The 24,375-nt window shown below is 36.7% G+C and overlaps 1 protein-coding gene across 3 annotated transcripts in view; it reads left to right on the top strand.

The window, feature by feature from the left end:
* Nucleotides 1–24,375, top strand: part of DNAH14 (dynein axonemal heavy chain 14) — a 499,118-nt gene that overhangs the window by 354,506 nt on the left and 120,237 nt on the right. For all 3 annotated transcript variants that reach the window (XM_054519536.1, XM_054519533.2, XM_054519594.1), the window contains exons 53-55: nucleotides 498–665; nucleotides 1,948–2,040; nucleotides 15,034–15,231. In XM_054519536.1, coding sequence (XP_054375511.1) covers nucleotides 498–665; nucleotides 1,948–2,040; nucleotides 15,034–15,231 — 459 coding nt within the window. The remainder of the gene's footprint in view (nucleotides 1–497; nucleotides 666–1,947; nucleotides 2,041–15,033; nucleotides 15,232–24,375) is intronic.

The raw sequence follows: 24,375 nt of genomic DNA, 5'->3' as shown, positions 1-24,375 counted from the left end.
CCTGATTTTAGGGGAGAGGGAGATGGTCAGACTTCAAATAAGAGGTAGCCCATGACCTTGGTGTGAAAGATAAGCAAGAATTTGCCAAGTAAACCAGGAAGGGACATGTGGAAACTTGCAGAACTGTAGTGGTAAACTAAGGGAAGATTCTTTTTCTCAGACTGTTGCTGGAACTACAAGATATTTCTAGCAACAGGAGTTCTTAACCTGGGATCCACAGACCCTCAAAGCGTTCTTAAATAAAACCATATTCTAATATATTTGGGTTTTTTTGGTAACCCTTGTATTTTGCTATATGCATTTTAAAATATTATTCTGAGAAAGGGTCCACAGGCTTCACTACCACAAGGAGTTTATAGCACAAAAAAAGTTAAGAACACGTTAGTCCTAGATCCACTGTGCCAGGAGCTTCTCCAACACAGATATATGCTATGAGTTTTGATAACAAGTAGAATTGTGCTATTAACAGATAGTGTTAAATTCTTTTCTTACAATAGATTCAGTGGACCCAAGAAAACCTGATGAATCATTCAACTGTATTTTTGGACTTCTTGGATATAAACAAGACTCACAGAAAAAAGATCTATCAGAATACCAGTGATTATAATAGACTTGCCAGTGTACTTGATGAATTCCAAATGAAGTTGGGTTCAGTTTCTTTGGAGGTAAACACATATACTATATAAAAATCTGAGGAGTGCTATATATGTATGTATGTATTTATTTTTACATACAAACATGTATGTATATCAAATCAGTATTTTTAAGGGATGTGTGTGTTTGTGTGTGAGAGAGCAAGAGAGAAAAAGAGAGAGAGAGGTCAGGGAAAAATGCTTACCTTCATATTTTAAAGCAGACCGTTAGAAGTACAGTTTTATGTTATTTCATCTTATTTGTCTCGTTTGATAGGGTATAATTTTAAAGACAAGGAACACAACTGAGGTTATAGGAAGTTGAATGAATAGAGTTCATGAAGATAAATGCAAAACAGAGTGTGGCAACAGGGTCCAAAGTAGCAACAAAGGACAGCAAAGTGTTTGTGGCTCTTTACATCTTTCCCATTGTTGTGGGCAAAGAACAGAGACACCAACAAAACTACACACACTGTAAACCAATTTTCTGCATCTCTTCCTCCTACCACTTATCCTACTTGCCAAGACAGAACAATAGAAAAGCAGCCTAGGCCAGGTGTGGTGGCTTGTGCCTGTAATCCTAGCACTTTGGGAGGCTGAGGCAGGAGGATCACTTGAGCCCAGGAGTTTGAGACCAGCCTGGTCAACACAATGAAACCCCGTCTCCACACACACACACACACACACACGCGCACACGCACACACACAAAAATTTAATTAATCAGGCATTGTGGTGCCAGTGCCTGCTTGTAAGTCCCAGCTACACAGGGCTGAGGCAAGAGGATTGCTTGAGCCCAGGAGGTTGAGGCTGCAGTGAGCCGTGATTGTACCACTGCACTCCAGTGTGGATGACAGAGCAAGACCCTGTCTAAAAAAAAAAAAAGAAGAAAAAGGAAGGAAGGAAGGGAGGGAGGAAGGAAGGAAGGGGAAAGGAAGGGAAGGAAAAGAAAGGAAGGAAAGAAGGAAGGGAAGGGGGAAGGGGAAGGGGGGAGGGGGAAGGAGGAAGGGGAAAGGGGGAGGGGGAAGGGGAAGGGGATGGGGAAAGAGAGCCTAAATACTATTGTTCGCCTCTTCATTCTCTTCTCTCAATTCTACCACCACCCTTCTAATCTCCTCGCAAGAATATTAGCATAGGGACAATCCTTATTGCACAAATTTACTTTCCCTAAATGTTAATGATAACCAGCTTACTAGATCTAGAGCTCTGGATTACTAGTTATTCTCCTTTCTGTAAGTAAATTGTATGTAAAACCACAATGCACATTTGATTTTTCTGTACCTATAATCCATTTATTTGTCACATTTCCTCTGCTAGCTTTCTCATTCCATGGTGTTCTTCAAGGAAGCCATAGAACACATCATAAGAGCAACAAGGGTTCTTCGACAACCAGGGAGTCACATGTTACTGGTAGGAATTTAAATTTTTCAAGTGGTTTTAAGTTTGCAAAATAAAATAAATCCCAATAAAATCTACTGTACTTACAGAAGTTTTATTTAGCCACACTTTGTGAAAAATCACAATAACTGAGTCATAGGACAGGACTCTTGTCCTCTCTACAGTTTGCATATGAAATTTGTCAGCAAATAAAAATGGTATTTGTTTTTGGAAGGCACTTGATGTGAATAAAACTGCACCATTTCTAGTGTTCGCAGCATTAATACAGTAGCTGTGCAGGTGGATCCTGACTTCAAAAATAGTGCACTTACTTGATTATTGATTTAGAAATGTGAGTTTTGCACAACGTTTTGCTTCTCATGAGAACAAGTGGAAGTTAAAATCTTGGAAAATTCCCAAATATCCTTTGAATAGAGAAAATCTTTTGGAAAACTAACTAAAATTCAACATATTTAGCCAATTACATAAAGCATATTAATTATTTTAATTTATTATTTATGACTTGTTGTTTATTTTATACTTTATTTACTACTGTTTGGTTATTTAATTTGTGCCCTTTTCTCAAAAAGAACTTTTTTATTCAGAACAGCTAGAGCTTTATTTAAACACTCTTTTATTTAAACAGATGTGCAAAAAGATTAATTAAAAGGAATTAAAAACTGGAAAATAGAATCAAGAAAAAAATATGAAGCAAATCTTTCTAACACCAAAACTATTCTTTTATTAACCTGTCTAACTCATGAATGGTATCACCATATATCCACTGGTCTAGCCAGAAACCTGGGAGTCACTCAGTTTTGTCACTTTTTCATCACTTGTCACATTCAATTCATCAAGAAGTCCTGGTGATACAACTTGCAAAATGTATTTCAAACCTGCATACTTCTCTGCATCTCCACAGCCACCACCCTATTTAAGCCACTGTTATCTTCACCTGGACCACTGTGGTTTTCTCTGTTCCCTAACGCACCTCTTTTCTTCCCCTCAGTCCCTATTACTCTGTCTCCTTATTCTGCTTTATTTTTCTTCCTGGTCCTTAGCATTATCTTATATAATATTACACATTAATTTTTCATTTATAATCATCTGTCTCCACATTTAGAACATAAGCTCTACAAGGGCTATGATTTTTGTCTGTTTTATTTCAATTATTAGCAGATTATTTTTCTATTCCTAAAGTGTATATGCTCTCAGTTTAGTTATTTTACTACAAAGTGACTCTTTAGCATGTCTTTTCTAGCAATAGGTACATTTACAAGTTCTCAATTCTAAAATGCCTGAGAATGTATTCAGAGCAGTTTTCAAAAGCCTACACTCAACTGGAATCTGGCCTTAATAGTTTCTCTATAGATGTGTTCTCATGAACCTATCTTCCCTCTCAGAGCCCCTATTAAAAATACAAGGTAAAACACGGCAAATTCCTGATTCCTCTGATCCTATTACTGTTGGGTTTTTTTTGTTTGTTTGTTTGTTGTTTTTGTTTTTTTAGATGAAGTTTCACTCTTGTTACTCAGGCTAGAGTGCAATGGCACAATCTCAGCTCACTGCAACCTCCACCTCCCGGGTTCAAGCGATTCTCCTGCTTCAGTCTCCTGAGTAGCCTCCCGAGTAGGGATTACAGGTGCCTGCCACCACACTCAGCTAATATTTTGTATGTTTAGTAGAGATGGGTTTTCACCATGTTGGGCAGGCTGGTCTTGAACTCCTGACCTCAGGTGATCCTCCAGCCTTGGCCTCCCAAAATGCTGGGATTACAGGCGTGAGCCACCGCACCCGGCCCCCTATTACTATGTTTGCCCAATTCAACATTATAAATAGATCTTTTTCATGGGTCAAGCTGACACTAGGGTTCAATTTTGCAAAACAGTAATTTAACTGAAGGCTAGTCTAGCATGTGGAGCTTCTGCAGGGAGAAGCAACTGGAGGGAGTGTAATGACTTAATTAAGAATATGTAAGACAGAGAATAAATAATAAAATAATGGTTATCTACATTGGACAATTCAAATGAGATCAGTTTAATTCAGTAAAAAAGTAAAAGAAGAAATCATACATGAATTTTAAAAGTAAATATTACATAGTTCAACTGGATTACATTGTTGAACTACCACAACTACCAGAGGAAAAGAAGAAAACTAATATTAATTAGTATTTCAATTTAAGGCATTGGTTTAAAAGATTATTGCATACAATCTATCACATAAATGTTCAGTTTTCAACAAAAGTTTTTTTTGTTTGTTTGTTTGTTTTTTTCTATTATTATTATTATTATTATTATTATTATTATTATTATACTTTAGGTTTTATGGTACATGTGCCCAATGTGCAGGTAAGTTACATATGTATACATGTGCCATGCTGGTGCGCTGCACCCACCAACTCGTCATCTAGCATTAGGTATATCTCCCAATGCTATCCCTCCCCCCTCCCCCCACCCCACAACAGTCCCCGAAGTGTGATGTTCCCCTTCCTGTGTCCATGTGTTCTCATTGTTCAATTCCCACCTATGAGTGAGAATATGCGGTGTTTGGTTTTTTGTTCTTGCGATAGTTTACTGAGAATGATGATTTCCAATTTCATCCATGTCCCTACAAAGGACATGAACTCATCCTTTTTTATGGCTGCATAGTATTCCATGGTGTATATGTGCCACATTTTCTTAATCCAGTCTATCATTGTTGGACATTTGGGTTGGTGCCAAGCCCAACATATGGATCCCCTTCAAGACAGTTCCTATTAACTACTTTTTCTCCCCATGTATAGCTCACACTTTCCTATCTGTTTTCATGTCTTGTAACTTTTGTTGTTGTTGTGTTGGAATCAACAAAAGTTACAAGACATGAAAACAGATAGGAAAGTGTGAGCTATACATGGGGAGAAAAAGTAGTTAATAGGAACTGTCTTGAAGGGGATCCATATGTTGGGCTTGGCAGATATCCGAAATACAGCTCTTGTAAATATACTCAAAAAGCCTAAAGGAAAATATATATTGTTATTTATATTAATATATAAATTAAAGGAAAGCATACAAAAATGACTCTTCAAATAGAGAATACCAATAAAGGGATATAAATTATTTTACAAATTGGAATGTCTGGGGTTGAAAATTAAAATAAATGAGATGAAAACTTCACTAGAGAAGCTCAACAGCAGATTTAACATGGCAGAAAAGAGAATCCACAAACTTAAAAATAGATCTATAAAATTTATCCACACTGAACAAGAGAAAGAAAAAAAATGAAGAAAAAAACAGAACATCAAAGCCCTAAAAGACACTATCAAGTGTATCAAAATATGCTTAATGGGACTCCCAGAAAGAGAAGAAATAGAAGGGGGCAGAAAAGATTTCATAGAAATAATGCCTCAATACATTAATCTTCACATCCAAGAAGTTTAATCACAGCTGGACGTGGTGGCTTACACCTGTAATTCCAGCACTTTGGGAGGCCGAGGCAGGTGGATCATGAGGTCAGGAGATTGAGACCATCCTGGCTAACATGGTGAAACCCCATCTGTACTGAAAATACAAAAAATTAGCCGGGCATGGTGGCGGGTGCCTGTAGTCCCAGCTACTCAGGAGGCTGAGGCAGGAGAATGACGTGAACCCAGGAGGCGGAGCTTGCAGTGAGCCAGGATCACGCCACTGAACTGCATCCTGGGTGACAGAGCGAGAGTCCATCTCAAAAAAAAAAGAAAAAAGAAAAAAGAAGTTCAATCACAGCTCAAGAAAGTCTAAGAAGAGTAAGCACAAGTAGATTAAAGTAGATTAACACCTAGACACATCATAGGCAACCATTCAAAGACAAAGAGAAAATCATGAAGGCAGCAAGAGAAAAACAACTTCTTATGTACTAGGAATTCTCAATAAGATTTACAGCTGACTCTTTATCAGACACAATGGAGACCAGAAGGCATTGGAGCAGCATATTCAAAGATAAAAGGAGGAAAAACCTCAAAACTTTTATGTTCAATAAAACTATTTTAAAAATGAAATAAAGACATTTCCAGATAAACAGCTCTGATAATTTGTTACAGAAAATACTAAAGTAAAATTTTAGGGTGAGGGTGAAAGACACTGAATGGTGACTTAAATCCATGTGAAGAATGATAAGCACCAATAAGAGCAATTACATAGGTAAATATAGGGCTGTGTGTTTGTTTTTCACTGCCTATGAAACACATTATTGCAAATATGGCAACTTAAATTATTATCTTACAGTTTTGCAGGTCAGAAGTATGACATGAACCCACTGGGCCAAAATTAAGGTATAGGTATGACTGCATTACTTTCTGGAGGCTCTAAGGGAGAATCTGTTCCTTTTCTTTTACTAGCTTCTAGAGGCTTTCTGGATCCCTTGGCTTATAACTGCCTTTATCCATCTGTAAAGCCAGCAACATCACATCTCTTTGACCCTTCATCAGTCATAACATCTCTCTCTCTCTCTGATCAAAGCCAGGAAAGGTTCTCTGCTTTCAAGGACTGATGTGATTTAGACTGGGCCCAGCCAGATAATCTAGGATAATCTCACTATTTTAAGGTCTTTAATCTTAATCATGTCTGCAAAATCTCTTGCCATGTAATATAACATATTCATAGGTTCCAGAGATCATGATGGGGACATATTTGTGGGGAATAGGAGTGGCAAATGCATTATTCTGCCTACCACAGACTATGTAAATATATTTTTCTTCTTTACTCTTAACTACTTTAAAAGATAATCAGATGAAATGATAATTCTAAAACTATTGTCAGGCTTATAATATATAAAGATGTAATATATGTAACAATGAATAGCACAAAAGAGGAGGGAAATGGGGTTATGTTGAAGAAAACTGTCTATATTTTACTGGAATTGTTAGTATTAATCTAAAATAGATTGTGATTAAAAATAAAAATAAAATAAAATAGATTGTGATAAGATACATAATGTAATTCAGTTATGCAAGATGAACAAGTTCTGCAGAACTAATGTACAGTATGGTAATGATAGTTAACAACACTGTATTATATACTTGAAATTTGTTAAGAGGGTAGATCTTAATATTCATACACACACACACACACACACACAACCTATGTGAACATAGGCAACCTATGTGAAGGTAGTGGATATTTTAAGTAGTGTGATTGTGATGATGATTTAACAATGTACACATATATCAAAACATCAAGTTGTACACCCTAAATATATGTATAGTTTTTATGTCACTATCATCTAAATAAAAATGCTTAAAATGCTCAAGGAAAAGGGATAGTTTAACTGTGAACCCAAGCAAGTCAGGGCCAAACACACCGATGGCAGACAAGTTTCAAAGAGAACTGAAGGAAAGTAGACCTGCAGGAGGTCCATGAGCCAGAGTTCCAGGCTTGGGACAGCTATGAAGTTTTGTGCCTGGCTGTGGTCTGGGCCCCCAGCCATCAGGCCTGATTCAAAGCCATCGGGCCCCTTCTTCTATATGCATTTTAAGGGAATCTTTAGCTTCTTTTCTGTGGAAAGTTCCCATAGAGTGTCAGAGCTTAGACCCTGTCCAGTGCTGGAAAGGAAGCTTGAACAATTTTATCTTAGTTTAGGTTCTCCCATAAGAAGGCCCCAAGGAAACTATTCAATGTTAACTTGAGACATGGTCCCAGAAAGCAGGTAGAGAAGTGAGAAAGTGAGACACAGAAGAGATGGTAATCAATACAGGGTACATGATCAGGCCAGTTACTATTGTTAGCAACTGGAAGTTAATTACATAAGGGAATCTCTAGGAAATGCTGTAGGAAATGTGCCTCAGAAAGGTGAGAGGGCTGAAGTATTTGGCCTATCTATGCAGCAAATTTCAGTCAGCCATTACTGAGAGTTGCTAAGGGAGAGTTTGATAGTTACTGCAGGGGCAAACATAGAGATGCAGATACTGGTTGATCAACTTTTCATTTGTTTATTGGTCATTCGGGTCTTCTCTTCAGTGAATTGTCCATTCATGTGCTTTGCCCATTTTTCTATTAGGTTATCTTTTTCTTATTGATTGGTAGGGGTTATTTATATATTCAGATACTAATATTTTCTTCATTATATATGTGGCAAATATAATTTTCCAGATTATGGTTCATCTTTTTACCTTATGGTATCATTCAATAAATAGTTATTATTTTTAATGTAAAAAAATTAGAAGAGAACTAAAAATATATGTAATAAAAAAGCCAAGAAAATGAAGATAGAGCTCTGGAAAATATTTATTTAACACAAAAGAATGGAGAAACAAAGGGGAAAATAAACATAAGACATATGGAAAATAACAGTGTGGCAGACAAGCCCCAAATATAAATGCATTAAAAACTCCAATAAAAATGCAGAGATTATAAAACTAGATTTTTTTAAAAGAACAAAATCCAACTATATGCTATCAACAAAAGCCACACTTTAGATTCAAAGATCCAAAATGGCTGAAAATGACACGATGGAGAAAAATAATCCATGCAAACAATTACCACAAGAAAGTTGGAGTGGGTATACTAATATCAGACAAAGTAGACTTTCAGGAAAAAATTAAGTGTTCTGAGACCAGAAAAAAAAAAAAAGACATGCTATAATGATGAAAGGTTCATAAGAGTTAGAAACATATACACATCTAAAAACTTAGTGCCAAATACGTGGAACCAAAACTGACAGAATTTAAGGGAGAAACAATCAATTTAACAATAATAGTTGGACACTTCAATACCTTCACTCTTAATAACTGATAGAGAAACTAGACATAAAATCAGCAGGGATACAAAGACTTCAACAGTATAGTAAAACAACTTGAACTAATTGACATGATAGAAGACTCCACCCAACAACAGCAAAACACATATTCTTTTGAAGCAAACATGTAACATTCTTGAGGAGAGACCGAATGCCAAGCCATAAAACAAGCCTCAGTAAATTCAAAGGATTGAAATCATACAAAGTATGTTCTTTGACCACAGTAGAACTAAATTAGAAAGTTTCCAACAAAAGGAAAGTTGGGATATTAATAACTATGTGGAACTTTTATAACATACTCCTAAATAGGTGAAAGAAGAAATTGCAGAGAAATTAGAAAATACTTTGAGATACATGAAAACAAACAAAGACATAATATAAAGCTGTTCTTTAAGAGAAATCTACAGCTATAAATACTTATATTTAAAAAGAACAACCTCAAATCAATAACCTAACCTTCCACCTTAGGAAAATGTCAAAAGGAAAGAAAACCAAACTCAAAACAAGCAGATGGAAGAAAATAATAAAGATTAGAGAAGAAAGTAGAGAATATAAAACCAGTAGGGAATATCAATAAAATCGAAAGTTGGTTCTTTGAAAAGATCAACAAAATTGACAAGTTCTTTGCTAGACTGACCAAGAAAAAAGGAAGAAAAGACTCAAATTATTAAAATCAGGAATTAAAGAGGGAATATTACTATCAATATTACAGAAATAAAAAAGATTATAAGAGACTATGAACAATTGTATGCCAACATATTAGATCACTTAGATAAAATGTCTTTCCTAGAAATACATAAGTTACTGAAACTGAAGAATTAGGAAATCTAACAGACCAATAACAAATAAGAAGATTTAATTAGGAATTTTACAACTTCCCACAAGAAAAGCCCAGAGCCGAATGGCTTCACCAGAGATTTCTACCAAACATCTAAGGAAGAATTGACACCATTCCTTCACAAACTCTTCCAGATAATAGAAGAGGGAATACTTCCCAATTCATCTATAAGGTCAGTAACATCCTAATACCAAAACTAGACAAAGTCATCACAAGAAAAGAAAACTACAGGCTAATATCCCTTATGAATATAGTGGAAAAAAATCCGAACAAAATCTTAACAAACGAAAACCAGCAACATATAGCAAGTATTATACATCATAAGCAAGTGAGATTTACTGCAGGGATGCACATTTGGTTTAATATTTTCTAAAAGTCATTAATGCAATGTATCTATTAATGGAATTAAAAGCAAAAACCACACAATAATCTCAGGAGATGCAGAAAAGCATGACAAAATCCAACACCATTTTTTTTACTCTCAGCAAAAAGGAAAAGAAGGAAGCTTCATCAACCTAATAAAGAGCTTTTATGAAAAACTTACAGCTAGCCTTATGCTTAACAGTGAAAGACGAAATGCTTTTCCCCTAAGATTGAGAGCGAAGCAAGAATGTTTTGCCTTACAATTTCTATTCAACACTATACTAGAGGTTCTACCCAGTGCAGTTAGGTAAGAAAAAGTGGGGAAAGGGCATCCAGATTAGAAAAAATAAAGGAAGCAAACCCATTCTTATTCACATTCCACATGATCCTGTTTGTGGAAAATCCTAAGGACAAACAACCCAATTAAAAATAAACAGGCCGGGTGCGGTGGCTCACGCCTGTAATCCCAGAACTTTGGGAGGCCGAGGTGGGTGGATCACTTGAGGCCAGGAGTCTGAGACCAGCCTGGCCAACAGGGTGAAACTCCATCTCTACAAAAATACAAAAATTAGCTGGGCATGGTGGCGCACACCTGTAATCTCAGCTACTCAGGAGGGTGACGCAGGAGAATTGCTTGAACCCAGGAGGCGGAGGTTACAGTGAGCCAAGATTGCGCCACTGCACTCCAGCCTGGGTGATAGAGCGAGACTCTTGTCTCAAAAAATAAAAATAAAAATAAACAGATGCTGGCCCCGTGTGGTGGCTCATGCCTATAATCCCAGCACTTTGGGAGGGCAACACAGGAGGATTGCTTGAGGCCAGGAGTTCAAGACCAGCCTGGGCCACATAATGAGACCCTTTCTTACAAAAAAAAATAAAAAGCCGGGTATGGTGGCATGTACCTGTAGTCCCAGCTACTCAGGAGGCTGAGGCAGGGGGATCACTTAAGCCCAGGAGTTCAAGGCTGCAGTAAGCCATGATAGCACCACTGCACTCCAGCCTAGGTGACAAAGTGAGACCCTGTCTCAAAAAAATAAATTAAATTAATAAATGAAGAAACAGATACTTTTTATGGCTGAATGGCATTTTATTGTACATATATACCACATTCCCTCTATCTATTCTTCTGTTGATGGACATTTGGCTTATTAGCTCTTGTGAATAGTGCTACAATAAGTGGCAACATGGAAGAGCCTGGAAGGCCTCATGTTAAGCAAAATAAGTTAGGCACAGAAAGAGAACTACTGCATGTTCTCACTCGTGTGAAAACTGAGAAACAAAATTTGAACTCACAGAAGTAGAGAGTAGAATTATGGGTATTAGAGGCCAGGAAGGGGAGAGGAGGGGAGAATGGGAGAGTTTAGTTAATTAATACAAAATTATAGCTACATAGGAGGAATGAATTCTGGTGTTTTGCAGCACTGTAGGCTGAATATGGTTTACTATAATTTATTGAATGTTTTCAAAATGCTAGAGGAGAGGATTTTGAATGTTCACAACACAAAGAAAGGACAATGTTTGAGGTGATGAATGTATTTACTCCAGTTTGGTCATTATACTTATATGTTCATATGGAATTATCACTCTGTATCCCATAAATATGTACAATTATCACATGTCAACTAAAAAATAAAAGGAAAAAATAAATACCTTACAAAAGCATATGAAAAGGTGCTCAATATCAGTTGTCATTAGGGGAAACAATAATGAGATACCACAACATCCCTATTAAAATGACCAAAATCCAGAGAACTGATAATAGCAATTACTGACTAGGATACAGAGCAATAGGAACTCTCATTCATCGCTGGTGGGAATTGAAAATAGCACAGCCACTTTGGAAGACAGCTTAGCAGTTTCCTACAAAGCTAAACATAGTCTTGCCGTATGAGCCAGTAATCATGCTCCTACATATTTACCTAACTGATTTGAAAATGTACGCCCACATAAAAACCTGCGCAGGAATGATTATAGCAACTTTATTCATAATCACCAAAAACTGGAAGCAACCAAGATTCCTTCAATAAAGCAAATGAATAAACACACTGTAGTAGTACATTGATACAATGGAATATTATTCAGAGATAAAAAGAAATGAGCTCTCAAGCCACAAAAAGACATAGGTGAATTTCAAAGGTATATTGCTAAGTGAAAGAAGTCAGTCTGGAAAGGCAACATATTATATGATTCCACTTATATGACATTCTGGAAAAGCCAAAACTATGGAAATGGTAAAAATATTTGTTGCCTAAGGGTTTGGTGGAAAGAAAGTAAAGTGAAACACAAGATTTTTAGGATGGTGAAAATTCTGTATACTATAATGGTGAACACATGACACTATATATTTGTCAAAGCCCATAGAAATTGACGACACAAAAAATGAGCCTTAATGTATACAAATTTAGAAAAAAATGATTTTGGAGTTCTGGTAATCCCAGGATGAAATGCAGAATTTGAAAGAACAATCAAACCATGTTGCAAGTGTGTAACACAAACTCACTGAAGAGGATTAGGGGAAAAGGAGCCAGTATAAAAAGCAGTTTGGGGGTAAAGTTAACCATTCCAATACCACAATACACATATACTGGAATTGAATAATGAAGTAAATGAATGGCAGATGTTGGAAACCAGTTTTCTCACTATTGGAGGGCAGAGCTAAACAAGGGAAAGAGGCTAGAATGATCATGTAGTAACAGAGTTGGAGATATAAGTTGAACTTATGTTTAGCTCAATATAGGTGATTGGATATAGAAATTTTATAGGAATGTGTGTCTATAAGGGTTAGTATACAAACATTTATTTATTTGCTGTGTCAGCTGGGAGGGCTTACAGGCAGTGATCTCCAGTAGCAATGAGTACACCTAGCTTCCAGATCTTGGTTTCTAATATCATTCTCCAATAAAAGGAACCAGGACTCCTTGGGAAAATTGCTGATTACAGGACTGGGACAGGAAATGTACAATATGAGCCTGGAGAATCCTGTAGTGCTACAAGTGAAGTGCTAAAATAATCATGGCGTTATGTCAGAGGGACACAAGAGCCAACTAAAGAGTTCACAGTGGCCAAAGCTGGAGCAAGAAAACAAAGAAATAAAGTGGTATTAAATTATAATCTAAAGTGTATAATAAATATCCATGAGCCCATACTTATATAAATAAATGACTAAATAAATAAGTAAATGAGGGAGAATAGACAAATCTCCCATTCAGAAGATATTCACATAATGTACATAGGTAGTCTACCCTCAAGAAGCTGGAGCATAACTCCTCACTCCTTCACTGAGGGCTGCACATAGTGACTTTCTCCCAAAGAGTACAGTACAGAAAGGGGGAAAAAAAGAGTAACTTCACAGTGGAGAAACCTGACAAACACCACCTTATCTAGGTGATCAAGTTCACCATCAAAAATGATAAATCATGGTGAGTATAATCTTGAGAAAAACAGCACGAAAATCCTAGTTGAGTGACATTCCATAAAATACCTGATCAGAACTCCTTGAAACACTTAAGGCTATCGAAAATAAGGAAAGTGTGAAAAACCGTCACAGCCAAGAGTAGCTTAAGGAGATTTGGCTACTAAATGTAATATAGTATGCTGGAGGAAATTCCGAAGGAGAGAAAAAAACCTTAGGTTAAAAACTAAGGAGATCTGAAAAAAGTATGGACTTCAGTTAATAATAACTTATCAAATATTGGTTCATTAATGGTAACAAATGTAATATACTAAGGTTAGATGCTAATAGGGGAAATTGGATGTGGGATATATGACAGTTCCCCATACTATCTTGGCAATTTTTCTGTGAGTCTAAAACTCTTCTAAAATAAGTTTATTTTTTAAAATAGACAAAGATTTGAATAGATGTTTCACCAAAGACGATACATGAATGGTTAATCAGCCCATGAAAAGATGTTCGGCTTCATTAGTTATTAGGGAAATGCAAATTAAAACCACAATAACACTGAACACCCACTTGAATGGCTATAATCAAAAAGATAGCTAATAACAAGCATTGGCAAGATTGTGTATAAACTGAACTTTCATACACTGCTTGTGGGAGTGTAAAATAGTACAACTACTTTGGAAAATGGTTTGGCTATTTCTTATAAAGTTTAACATAGATTTACCACATAATTGAGCAATTCCATTTCTCTGTCTCTACACAAGGGAAAATAAAACAAGTGTCCACTCAAAGACTTGTACGGAAATGTTCATAGCAGCATTATTCATAATCAAGAAGTAGAAACAACCCAAATGTTCGTCAATGGATAAATAAAATGTGATATGTCCATACAATAGAATACCATTCAGCAATAAAAAGGAACAAACTACTGATACACATACAACATGAAATAACTTATTATGCTAAGTAAAATAAATCAGATACATTAGACTTCATGGTATATAATTTCACTTACATGAAATGCCAAAAATAGGCAAATCAATAAAGATGAAAACGTATTAGTGATTGGGCCTGAGAGTTGGATGGGGATTGACTGCCAGGGGGCTTGAAAGATCTTTTTGGGGTGAAGGAAATTGTTCCAAAACTGAATTGTGACAAGGATTGCTTAAGTCTGTAAATGTACTAAAAAGCATTGAATTATCCACTTAAAACAGGTATAATCTGTAAATTATACCTAAATAAAGCTGTTTTTAAAACAATACTTACTTTGCCATTATTCCCCAAAAGCATTTATTAAGTACCTGTTGCTCAAAATAAAAAGGAAAAGATCTATCTAGTTACTTATAAATGAAGAATCAAATATTGACAGTGACATAAAGATAGTTTATAAGCCTATCTGTGCTATTTTTCAAGATTATGTTCTCTTTCCAGTGAAATTTTCTCATATATTTCAAGAGGCTATGGAAAGATGAAAATATTGAATGTGGATGAGTGCCTTATAAAAATTTTGATAAAATATTTAAATTATGTTTAATGTGACTCCCAAAAGGTTATAAATAAAAATAGTCTGGGGTATTTTTACTGTCAAAATTTCTAGCACAAATAATAAACAGAAAACTATATGTTGAAAGATTCCCAGAGAATATATGTCATATGTTGGATTTCTTTTCTCCCAAAGATTGGAATAGATGGATGTGGGAAAAAAACATGTGCAACCTTGGCCTGTTATTTGACAGATAACAAATTATACCGAGTGCCTATATCTCACAGATGTGCCTACGTTGAATTCAAAGAAGTCTTTAAAAAGGTGTTTATTCACGCAGGATTAAAAGGGAAACCCACTGTTCTGATGGTTCCCAATTTAAACATAGAACAAGTAAGTACTTTTTGTCTTTGTTATTTGCTTAAGTTTGATATCTATGTGGCTACCCCCTCCCCAAAAATTTAATATTTGAAAAGAAAACAAGAAAATATTTATGAATGGTTCTATTAGCCTACAATATCAGTTTTCTTGCAGTATTCTCTGTTCTTACCTAGTCATAGCCCACAGAGTTTATATATTTGTAATGATGCCATAGGTAGTTATGAATAAATATTTCAATAAAGGTATTTTCTATGTCATTATCATGTTCATTTTAATTGACAGATTGGAAGTAATTTATCTATGTAGCTGAAGTCATCTGTCTTATATCAGAACTAGCTTTATAATCTATATTTTAAAAACCTTTCATCTATATCCTTTCATCTATATCTGTATCTACAGTTAGGTATGTAATCTACAATCTGCGCTTACAGCATCCAGGCTTCTGTTTCTCTCCATTACTCTTCTTCTGCTCTATTTTCACTGTCAGATGCAGGACTTTCCTTACAGAATATGTTATTTTTGTCATATATGTGTATGTGTGTGTGTGTGTGTATATATATAGTGTGTATATATGTGTGTGTGTACATATATATATATATATATATTTCCTCCAAGTCTGTGGCTTGTCTATTTTCTTTTCAAATTAAATTCAATTAAATGTTTTAAATTGACATTATAATTGTACATGTGTTTATGGGGTATAGTGATATTTCAATACATGTAAGAGCAGATTACCATAACTAGCATATTCATTATCTCAAACATTTATCATTTTTGTGTTAGGAGCATTCAATATCCTCCTTCTAGCCATTTGACACTATATAATATATTATTGTTATGTATGGTTATCCTACAATGCTATAGGTTAGTAGAACTTACTCCTCCTCTCTAGCTGTAATTTTGTATCCCTTAAAAAATCCCTCCCTATCCTTCTCTCCCTTTCCCCTACCTTTCTCAGCCTCTAGTATCTTCTGTTCCACTTTTTACTCCCATGAGATCCACTTGTTTTTAACTTTGATATATGAGTGAGAGGACGTGGCGTTTAACTTTCTGTTCCTGGCTTACTACACTTAACATAATCACGTTACCACAGTGACAGGATTTTATTCTCTTTTATGGCTGAATCGTATTCTATGAAGTATATATACCATATTTTCTTTAGTCATTCATTCATTGGTGGACACTTAGGTAGATTCTGTGTCTTGGCTATTGTGAAAAGAGCTGTTATAAACATGAGGGTGCAGATGTTTCCTTGATATACTTATTTCCTTTTCTTTGGTTAAATGCCCAGAAGTGGGACTGCTGGATCTTATGATCATTTTATTTGTAGTTTTTGTTTTGTTTTGTTTTGTTTTGTTTTGAGACAGAGTTTTCCTCTGTCACCCAGGCTGGACTGCAGTGGTGCAATCGTGGCTCACTGAAGCCCCGACCTTTGAGGCTCAAGTGATCCTCCCACCTTAGCCTCCCAAGTAGCTGAGACTACAAGACTGCACCACCACACCCAGCTAATTTTTTTATAGAGGTGGGGTCTCACTGTGTTGCCCAGACTCATATGTAGTTTTTTGAGGAACCTCCATACTATTTGCCATAATGGCTGTACTAGATTACATTCCCACCGACAGTGTACAAGAGTTTTTCTTTCTCCACATCTTCACCATCATTTGCTATTTTTTGTCTATTTGATGGTAGCCATCCTGACTGGGGCGAGATGATAGCTTATCGTGGTTTTGATTTGCATTTCCCTGATAATTAGTGATATTGAGCATTTATTCATTTTTTTTGGCCATTTGTATGTCTTCTTTTGAGAAATATCTGTTCATATCTTTTGCCCATTTTTTAATCGGGTTTCATTTTGTTTTTTCTTTATTTTTTGTTTTTGCTGTGAATTTTGAGTTCCTTGTATATTCTAGATATGAATCCTCTATTGGATGAATCATTTGCAAATATTTTCTCCTATTCTGTAGTTTGTCCTTTCATTCTATTGTTTCCTTTGCTGTATAGAAGGAAATTTACCATGCTTTTTAGTTTGATATAATTCCATTTGTTTATTTTTGCTTTTGTTGCCTGTGCTTTTGAGGTCTTGTTTATAAATTCTTTTCCAAGACCAGTGTCCTGAAGCATTTCCCTTATGTTTTCTTCCAGTAGTTTTATAGTTTCAGGTCTTACATTTAGCTCTTCAATTAATTTTGAGTTGATTCTTGTATGGGGTGAGAGGTGGGGGTCTACTTTCATTCTTCTGTATATGGATATTCAACTTTCTCTGCACCATTTATTGAAGACCGACTTTTTTCCATTGTATGTTCTCAGTGCATTTGTCAAAAATGAGTTGGCCATTGATACATGGATTAGTTTCTGGGTACTCTATTCTATTCCATTGGTCTATGTGTCTGTTTTTGTTCCCATACCATGCTGTTTTGGTTACTATAGCTTTATAATGTATTTTGAACTCTGGTAGTGTGATGCCTCCAACTTTGTTCTTTTTGCTCAGAATTGCTTTGGATTTTTGAGATATTTTGTGGTTCTATTTGAATTTTAGGAATTTTTTTCTATTTCTGTGAAGAATATCATTGGCATTTTTCAGAGATTGCAACAAATCTGTAGATTGCTTTGGGTAGTATGGTCATCTTAACAATATTAGTTTTTTTGATTCATGAACATGGGATGTTTTTCCATTTGTTTGTACCCTTTTCAGTTTCTTCTATCAGTGTTTTGTGGTTTTCCTTGTAGAGTTCTTTCATCTCCTTGGTTCAAATTTATTCCCAGGTATTTTATTTTATTTATTGTAGCTATTCTAAATGGGATTGCCTTTTTAATTTCTTTTTCACCTAGTTTGCTGTTCATATATAGAAGCATTACTGATTTTTGTGTCCTGCAACTTTGCTGCATTCATTTATCAGTTTTAAGAGATTTTCGTCAACCCCATAGAAAAGTGGGCAAAAGACATGAACAGACACTTTTCAAAAGAAGACATACATGGAGCCAACAATTATATTTTAAAAAGCTCAACATCACTGATAGTTAGAGAAATGCAAATCTGAGATACCATCTAACACCAGTCAGAATGGCCACTATTAAAAAGTCAAAAAATAACAAACGCTGATGAGGTCGTGGAGAAAAAGGAATGCTTATACACAGTTGGTGGGTGTGTAAATTGGTTCAGCCATTGTGGAAGACAGTGTGTCAGTTCCTCAAAGACCTAAAGACAGAAATACCATTCAACCCAGAAACCCCATTAGTGGGTATATACCTAGAGGAATATAAATTATTCTATTATAAAGATACATGCATGTGTATGTCACTGCAGCACTATTCACAATAGCAAAGACATGAAATCAACCTAAATGTTCATCAGTGATAGGCTGGATAAAGAATATGTGGACATATACACCATGGAATACTATGCAGCCATTAAAAAAACAAGACCATATCCTTTGCTGTGACATGGATGGAGCTGGAGGTCATTAGCAAACTAACACAGGAACAGAAAACCAAATACTGCATGTTTTCACTTACAAGTGGGAGTTAAATGATGAGAACATATGGACACAGAGAGGAACCATACACACTGGGGCCTTTCAGAGTGTGAAGGGTGGGAGGAGGGAGAGAATCAGGAAAAAAAACTAATGAGTACTAGGCTTTATACCTGGCTGATGAAATTATCTGTACAACAAACCCCCATGACACAAGTTTACCTAGGTAAAAAATTTGCACTTCTACTACTGAACTTAAAATAAACGGTTTTTTTAACAAAAAAGAGTTTCTTGGTAGAGTCTACATATTTATAAGACCATGTCATCTGGAAATGGGGCAATTTGACTTCCTCCTTTTTAACTTGGATGCCCTTAATTTCTTTCTTTTATCTAATTGCTTTGGCTAGAATTTCCAGTGCTATGTTGAATAAGAGTGGTGAGAGTGGGCATTCTTTTCTTGTTTTAGCTCTCAGAGGAAAAGCTTTGAGCTTTTCCCTATTCAGTATGATGTTAGTTGTGGGTTTGTCACATATGGCCTTTATTGTGTTAAGGTACTTTCCTTCAATAGCTAATTTATTGAGAGTTTTTATCATGAAGGGATGTTGGATTTTATTTAATGCCTTTTCAGTATCTATTGAGATAATTGTGGTTTTTTTCTATATTCTGTTTATGCAGTGTATCATGTTTATTGATTTGCATATGTTGAACCATCCTTGCATTCCTGACATAAATCTCAGTTGATAATGGTGTATTATCTTTTTGCTGTGTTGTTGGATTCAGTTTGCTAGTATTTTGTTGAGGATTTTTGTATCTAGATTCATCAGGAATATTGGCCTGTAGTTTTCCTTTTTCATCATGTCCTTGTCTGGTTTTGGTATCAGCGTTATGCTGACCTCATAGAATGAGTAAGGAATAATTTCCTCTTTAATATTCTGGAATAGCTTGAGAATAATTAATATTAATTTGTCTTTAATAGTTTGGTAGAGACCGAGAGTAGTGGCTCATGCCTGTAATCCCAGCACTTTGGGAGGCCAAGGCAGGCAGATCACCTGAGGTCAAAAGTTCAAGACCAGCCTGGCCAACATGGTGAAACCCAATCTCTACTAAAAGTACAAAAAAAATTAGCCAGGTGTGGTAGCAGGTGCCTGTAATCCCAGCTACTTAGGATACTGAGGCAGGAGAATTGCTTGAACCCAGAGACAGAGGTTGCCATGAGCCGAGGTGGCATCACTGCACTCCAGCCTGGGTGACAGAGTGAGACTCCATCTTAAAAAAAAAAAAAAAATAGTTGGTAGAATTCAGCAGTGAGGCCATCCAGTAGTGGATTTTTTGTTGTTATTGTTTGTTTGTTTTTGGGAGAGTTTTTATTACTGATCAATCTTGTTACTTATTATTAGTCTGCTCAGGTTTTCTATTTCTTCTTGGCTCAATCTTGATAGATTACATGTGAATTTAATCATTCCCTCTAGGTTTTTGAACTTATTGATGTGTTGCTGTTCATAATAGTCTCTAATAATCCTGTGTATTTCTATGGTATCCATTGTGTTGTATTCTTTTTCACTTCTGATTTTATTTATTTGGATTTTTTCTGTTGTTAGTTTGTCTAACTAATAGTTGTTCAGTTTTGTTTTTCTTTGCAAAAACCTTTTGGTAGTGTTGATCTTTGATTTTTTTTATTAGCAATTTCATTTATTTTGCTGTGATTTTTATTACTTATTTCCTTCTACTAATTTTGGGTTCGTTTGTTCTTGCTTTTTCTAGTTCCCTGAGATGCATTGTTGGGTTATTTATTTGAAATCTTTCTTTTTTATATAGGCATTTATTGTTATAAACTTGCCTCTTAATACTGCTTTTCCTGGACCCCTAGGTTTTGTTATGTTGTGTTTCCATTATCATTTGTTTCAAGGAATTCTTAACTTTCATTCTTAATTTCTTCCTTCATTCATTTGTTGTTCAGGAGCATACTGTTTAATGTCCATGAATGTCACAGTTTTGAATGTTGCTCTTGTTATTGATTTCTAGTCATATTCCATTGTACTCAGGTAAGATACTTGATATGATTTTGATTTTTAAAAATTTGTTGAGACTTGTTTGTGTTCTAACATATAGTCAGTCATGCAGAATGTTCCATGTACTAATGAAAAGAATGTGTATTCTGTGGCTGTTGAGTGAAATGTTCTTTAAGTGTCTGTTAGGTCCACTTGGTCTATGGTGCAATTTAAATCTGATGTTTGCTGATTTTCTGTCTAGATGAACTATTTAATGCTGAGAATGGGGTGTTGAAATCCCCAACCATTATTGTATTGGGGTCCATCTCTTCCTTTAGATATAATAGTTGATTTATATATCTGGGTGCTCCAGTGTTGGGTACATATATATTTATGATAGTTATATTCTCTTGTGGAATTGATTCCTTTATTATTATATAATGTCCTTTGTCTCTTTTTATAGCTTGACTAGAAATCTGTTTTACCTGATATAAATATAGCTACTCCTGCTTGTGTTTGGTTTCTGTTTGCATGGAATATCTTTTTCTATCCCTTCACTGTCACTCTATGTCTGTCTTTACAAGTGTGGTGAATTTCTTGTAGGCAGCATATAGCTGGGTCTTGTTTTTCATCCATTCAACCAGTCTTGTTTTTTATCAATTCAGCCAGTCTATATCTTTTCTTAAAAATAGAGACAAGTTCTCACTATGTTGCTCAGGCTGGTATGGAACTCCTGGGCTCAAGAGATCCTCCTGCCTTGGCCTCCCAAAGTGCTGGGATTATAGGGGTCAAACACTGCACCTGGCCAAATCTATATCTTTTAAATGGGGAATTTAATCCATTTAAATTCAAAGTTATAATAGTTTGGTGAGGAACTATTTATCTCATTTTGTTGATTGTTTTCTGGTTGTTTTGTATATCCTTCCTCTCTTATCATTTATTTTTGTGGTGGGTGGTTGTTTTTTTTTTTTTTTTTTTTTTTTTTTTTTTTTTTTTTTTTTGTAGTGATAGGATTTGATTCCTTTCTTTTTCCCCCTTTGTGTATTGGCTCTACCAGTGAGTGTTATAGTTTTGCATGTTTTCATAATGGTGGTTATCATCTTTTCACTTCCACTTGTAAAACTCCCTTGAGCATTTCTTGTAAGGCTATGCTAGGGGTGATGAATTCCCTCAGGTTTTGCTTGTCTTGGGAAGATTTTATTTCTCATTCATTTCTGAAGGATAGCTTTGTTAGATATAATTTTCTTGGCTGGCAGTTTCCTTCAGTTCTTTGAATATCCCATCCTATTCTCTCCTGTCCTATAAGGTTTCTGCTGAGAAATCTGCTGTTGTTCTGCTGGGGTTTCCCATTTATATGATGACATTTTTCTCTTGCCATTTTTAGAATCTTCTCTTTGTCTTTGAATTTTAACAGTTTGACTGTAATACTCCTCAGATAGGCTTTTTTGGGGTTGAATCTACTTGGGGACATTGGAGCTTTGTGGATCTGTATGACTAACACTCTCTGAAGACTTGGGATTGTTTTCAGTTATTATTTAATTAAATGCTTTCTACACCTTTTCCCTTCTCTTCTCCTTCTGGAATGCCCTTAAGTTCAGAAATTCTTTCTTCTGCTTGGTCTTATCTATCGTAGAAGCTCTCAATTATATATATTTTTCATTGAAATCTGTAGCTCTGGGATGTGTTTTTGATTCATTTTATGATATATATCTCCCTATTGAATTTCTCATTCAAACCATGAACTATCTTCCTGATTTTGTTGAGTTGTCTATCTTTATCTTGTATCTTACTGCATTTCTTTAAGATTATTATTTTACATTTTTTTCTGGCATTTTGTATATTTCCTTATGATTGCGACCTGTTACTGGTGAGCTATTGTGTTCCTTTGGAGATTTCATGTTTCCTTGCTTGTTCATGTTTGATGTGTCCCTTCATTGATTTCTATGCATCTGGAAAAACAATCACCTTTCCAACTTTATGGAGTAGCTTTCATAAGGAAAGACTTATTCATAGGTATGGGTTTTACAGTGTCAGTCATTGGGTGCATGGCCTTGATTCTAGATGGATACAGTAGTGTAGTCTCCATGTAGTTTCTTCAGTTGTAATCCATGCTGGTGACATTTGCAAATGTCTCAGCAGCCTAGGCTGTGAGAGTTTGTGGAGGCAATGGTGCAACTTTGCTGGAGGTGGGCTCACCAGGCTGTTTCTCATGTCAAGGGCATGTGCATGCATGCAGTGAATCAGCCAATTTGGGATCTGGCTCACTTAGTTTGGGGCCATAGGGCTATTGCTCTGTCTGGGGGCATGGGCATACAGTTACTTGGCTGGCCTGGTTGTGTGTCTGCCAGAGTTGCCCACGGGGTTGTTTCTTAGGCCCTTAGCACAAGCACAGATTCATTAGGCAGGCCTGGGGCATGTCTGCAGCATGTGGGATATGCCACAGGGCTGTTTCTTAGGTCCAAGAGGTAAGCACAATACTTCTTGGCCAGCCTGGGAGTGTGCCCACCTCCCACCACCAGGGGTGGCCCATAAGGCTATTTCTCAAGCCTGAGATATGGGTGCATGGCTGCTCAGCTGACCTGAAGGGAGTGTGTCTGCCAGGGGCAAACCATGGAGCTATTTTTCAGGCCTAGGTTGCAGGCAAAGGTTTGCTTGGCTAGCCTGGGGGTATGTCTTCCAGGGGTGACCTGTAAGGCTGTTTCTCAGGACCTGATTATGGGCACAGAGCTGTTGGGCAGGCCAGGGGGCATGTCCTTAGTGGAGGCACTTGTGGGGCTATTTCTCAGGTCCTGGGCATGGGCATGTAGCACTCTGCCAGCCCAAGAAAGTGTCAGCTGTTCAATGGCTCTGGGACCCCTCCTGCTTCAAGAAGGGTACACAGCAGTTTGGCCAGCTCAAGGGTAGGGTCACCCTAAATGGGACTGCCAGATTGTTCCTCTGGCTAAAAGTACAGGCATTGGGGATTGGTTTCCCTGCTGGCAGGACCACAATCACAGCCAATCCTGGGCCCAGGCTCTGCACAGCTGGGGTTGTGGCATAGAGCCAGCCATGTAGACTTGGTGGAAGAATGAAGATGAACTCCCAGTGCTGGAGAGGTGCATGGCTACTGGCCCCTAGAGCGGGGCACACTCCAGAGGTAGCTCTGGTCTCAAGATGGTGCCATGCTACTGTAGCTTGGCTCGCAGGGGGAATGAGGGTGGGTGGGAAGTACACACCTTGTGCTCCCAATCCAGAGCAATGCAGCTGCATGAATTTCCAGCAGCTCCCTAAAATGGGCCCAGGGCTAGAAAGGACTCTGGGATTGTCCTGTATAATGACTGTAGGTGTTTCAGTGGCAGTGGGGCTGGTGGGGTTCTTCTGCTTACCTTTTCTCCACAAGAAGTCCCTCTTGACTCCTAGTTGATCTGGACAGGGGAGACAGGGCTGCAGAGGCAGGATGACTCCACATTGCCCTCCTGGGCTTCCAGTCACCACAGGTACCTCTCCATCCTCTCACTGTACTCATGCACTCTCCTATTGGCACTCTAGTCAAATCTTAGCTGTTTAGTTGTTACATTGGTCCTTTCTAATGGGGACGACTACTTCCACGTACTTCCAGCCAGCCATCTGGCCAGTCGCCAGGCCCAGAATATACTATATTTACGTACAAGCAAAAATTGCTAATCACTCACTTTTTTTAGTTCTGTTATTCTTCACAA

Source organism: Pongo abelii, chromosome 1 (assembly GCF_028885655.2).
Source record: "Pongo abelii isolate AG06213 chromosome 1, NHGRI_mPonAbe1-v2.0_pri, whole genome shotgun sequence".
Classification (NCBI taxonomy): Eukaryota; Metazoa; Chordata; class Mammalia; order Primates; family Hominidae; genus Pongo; species Pongo abelii.
The sequence above is the reverse complement of the archived record's forward strand: the minus strand, read 5'-3'. Positions and strand labels throughout refer to the sequence as shown.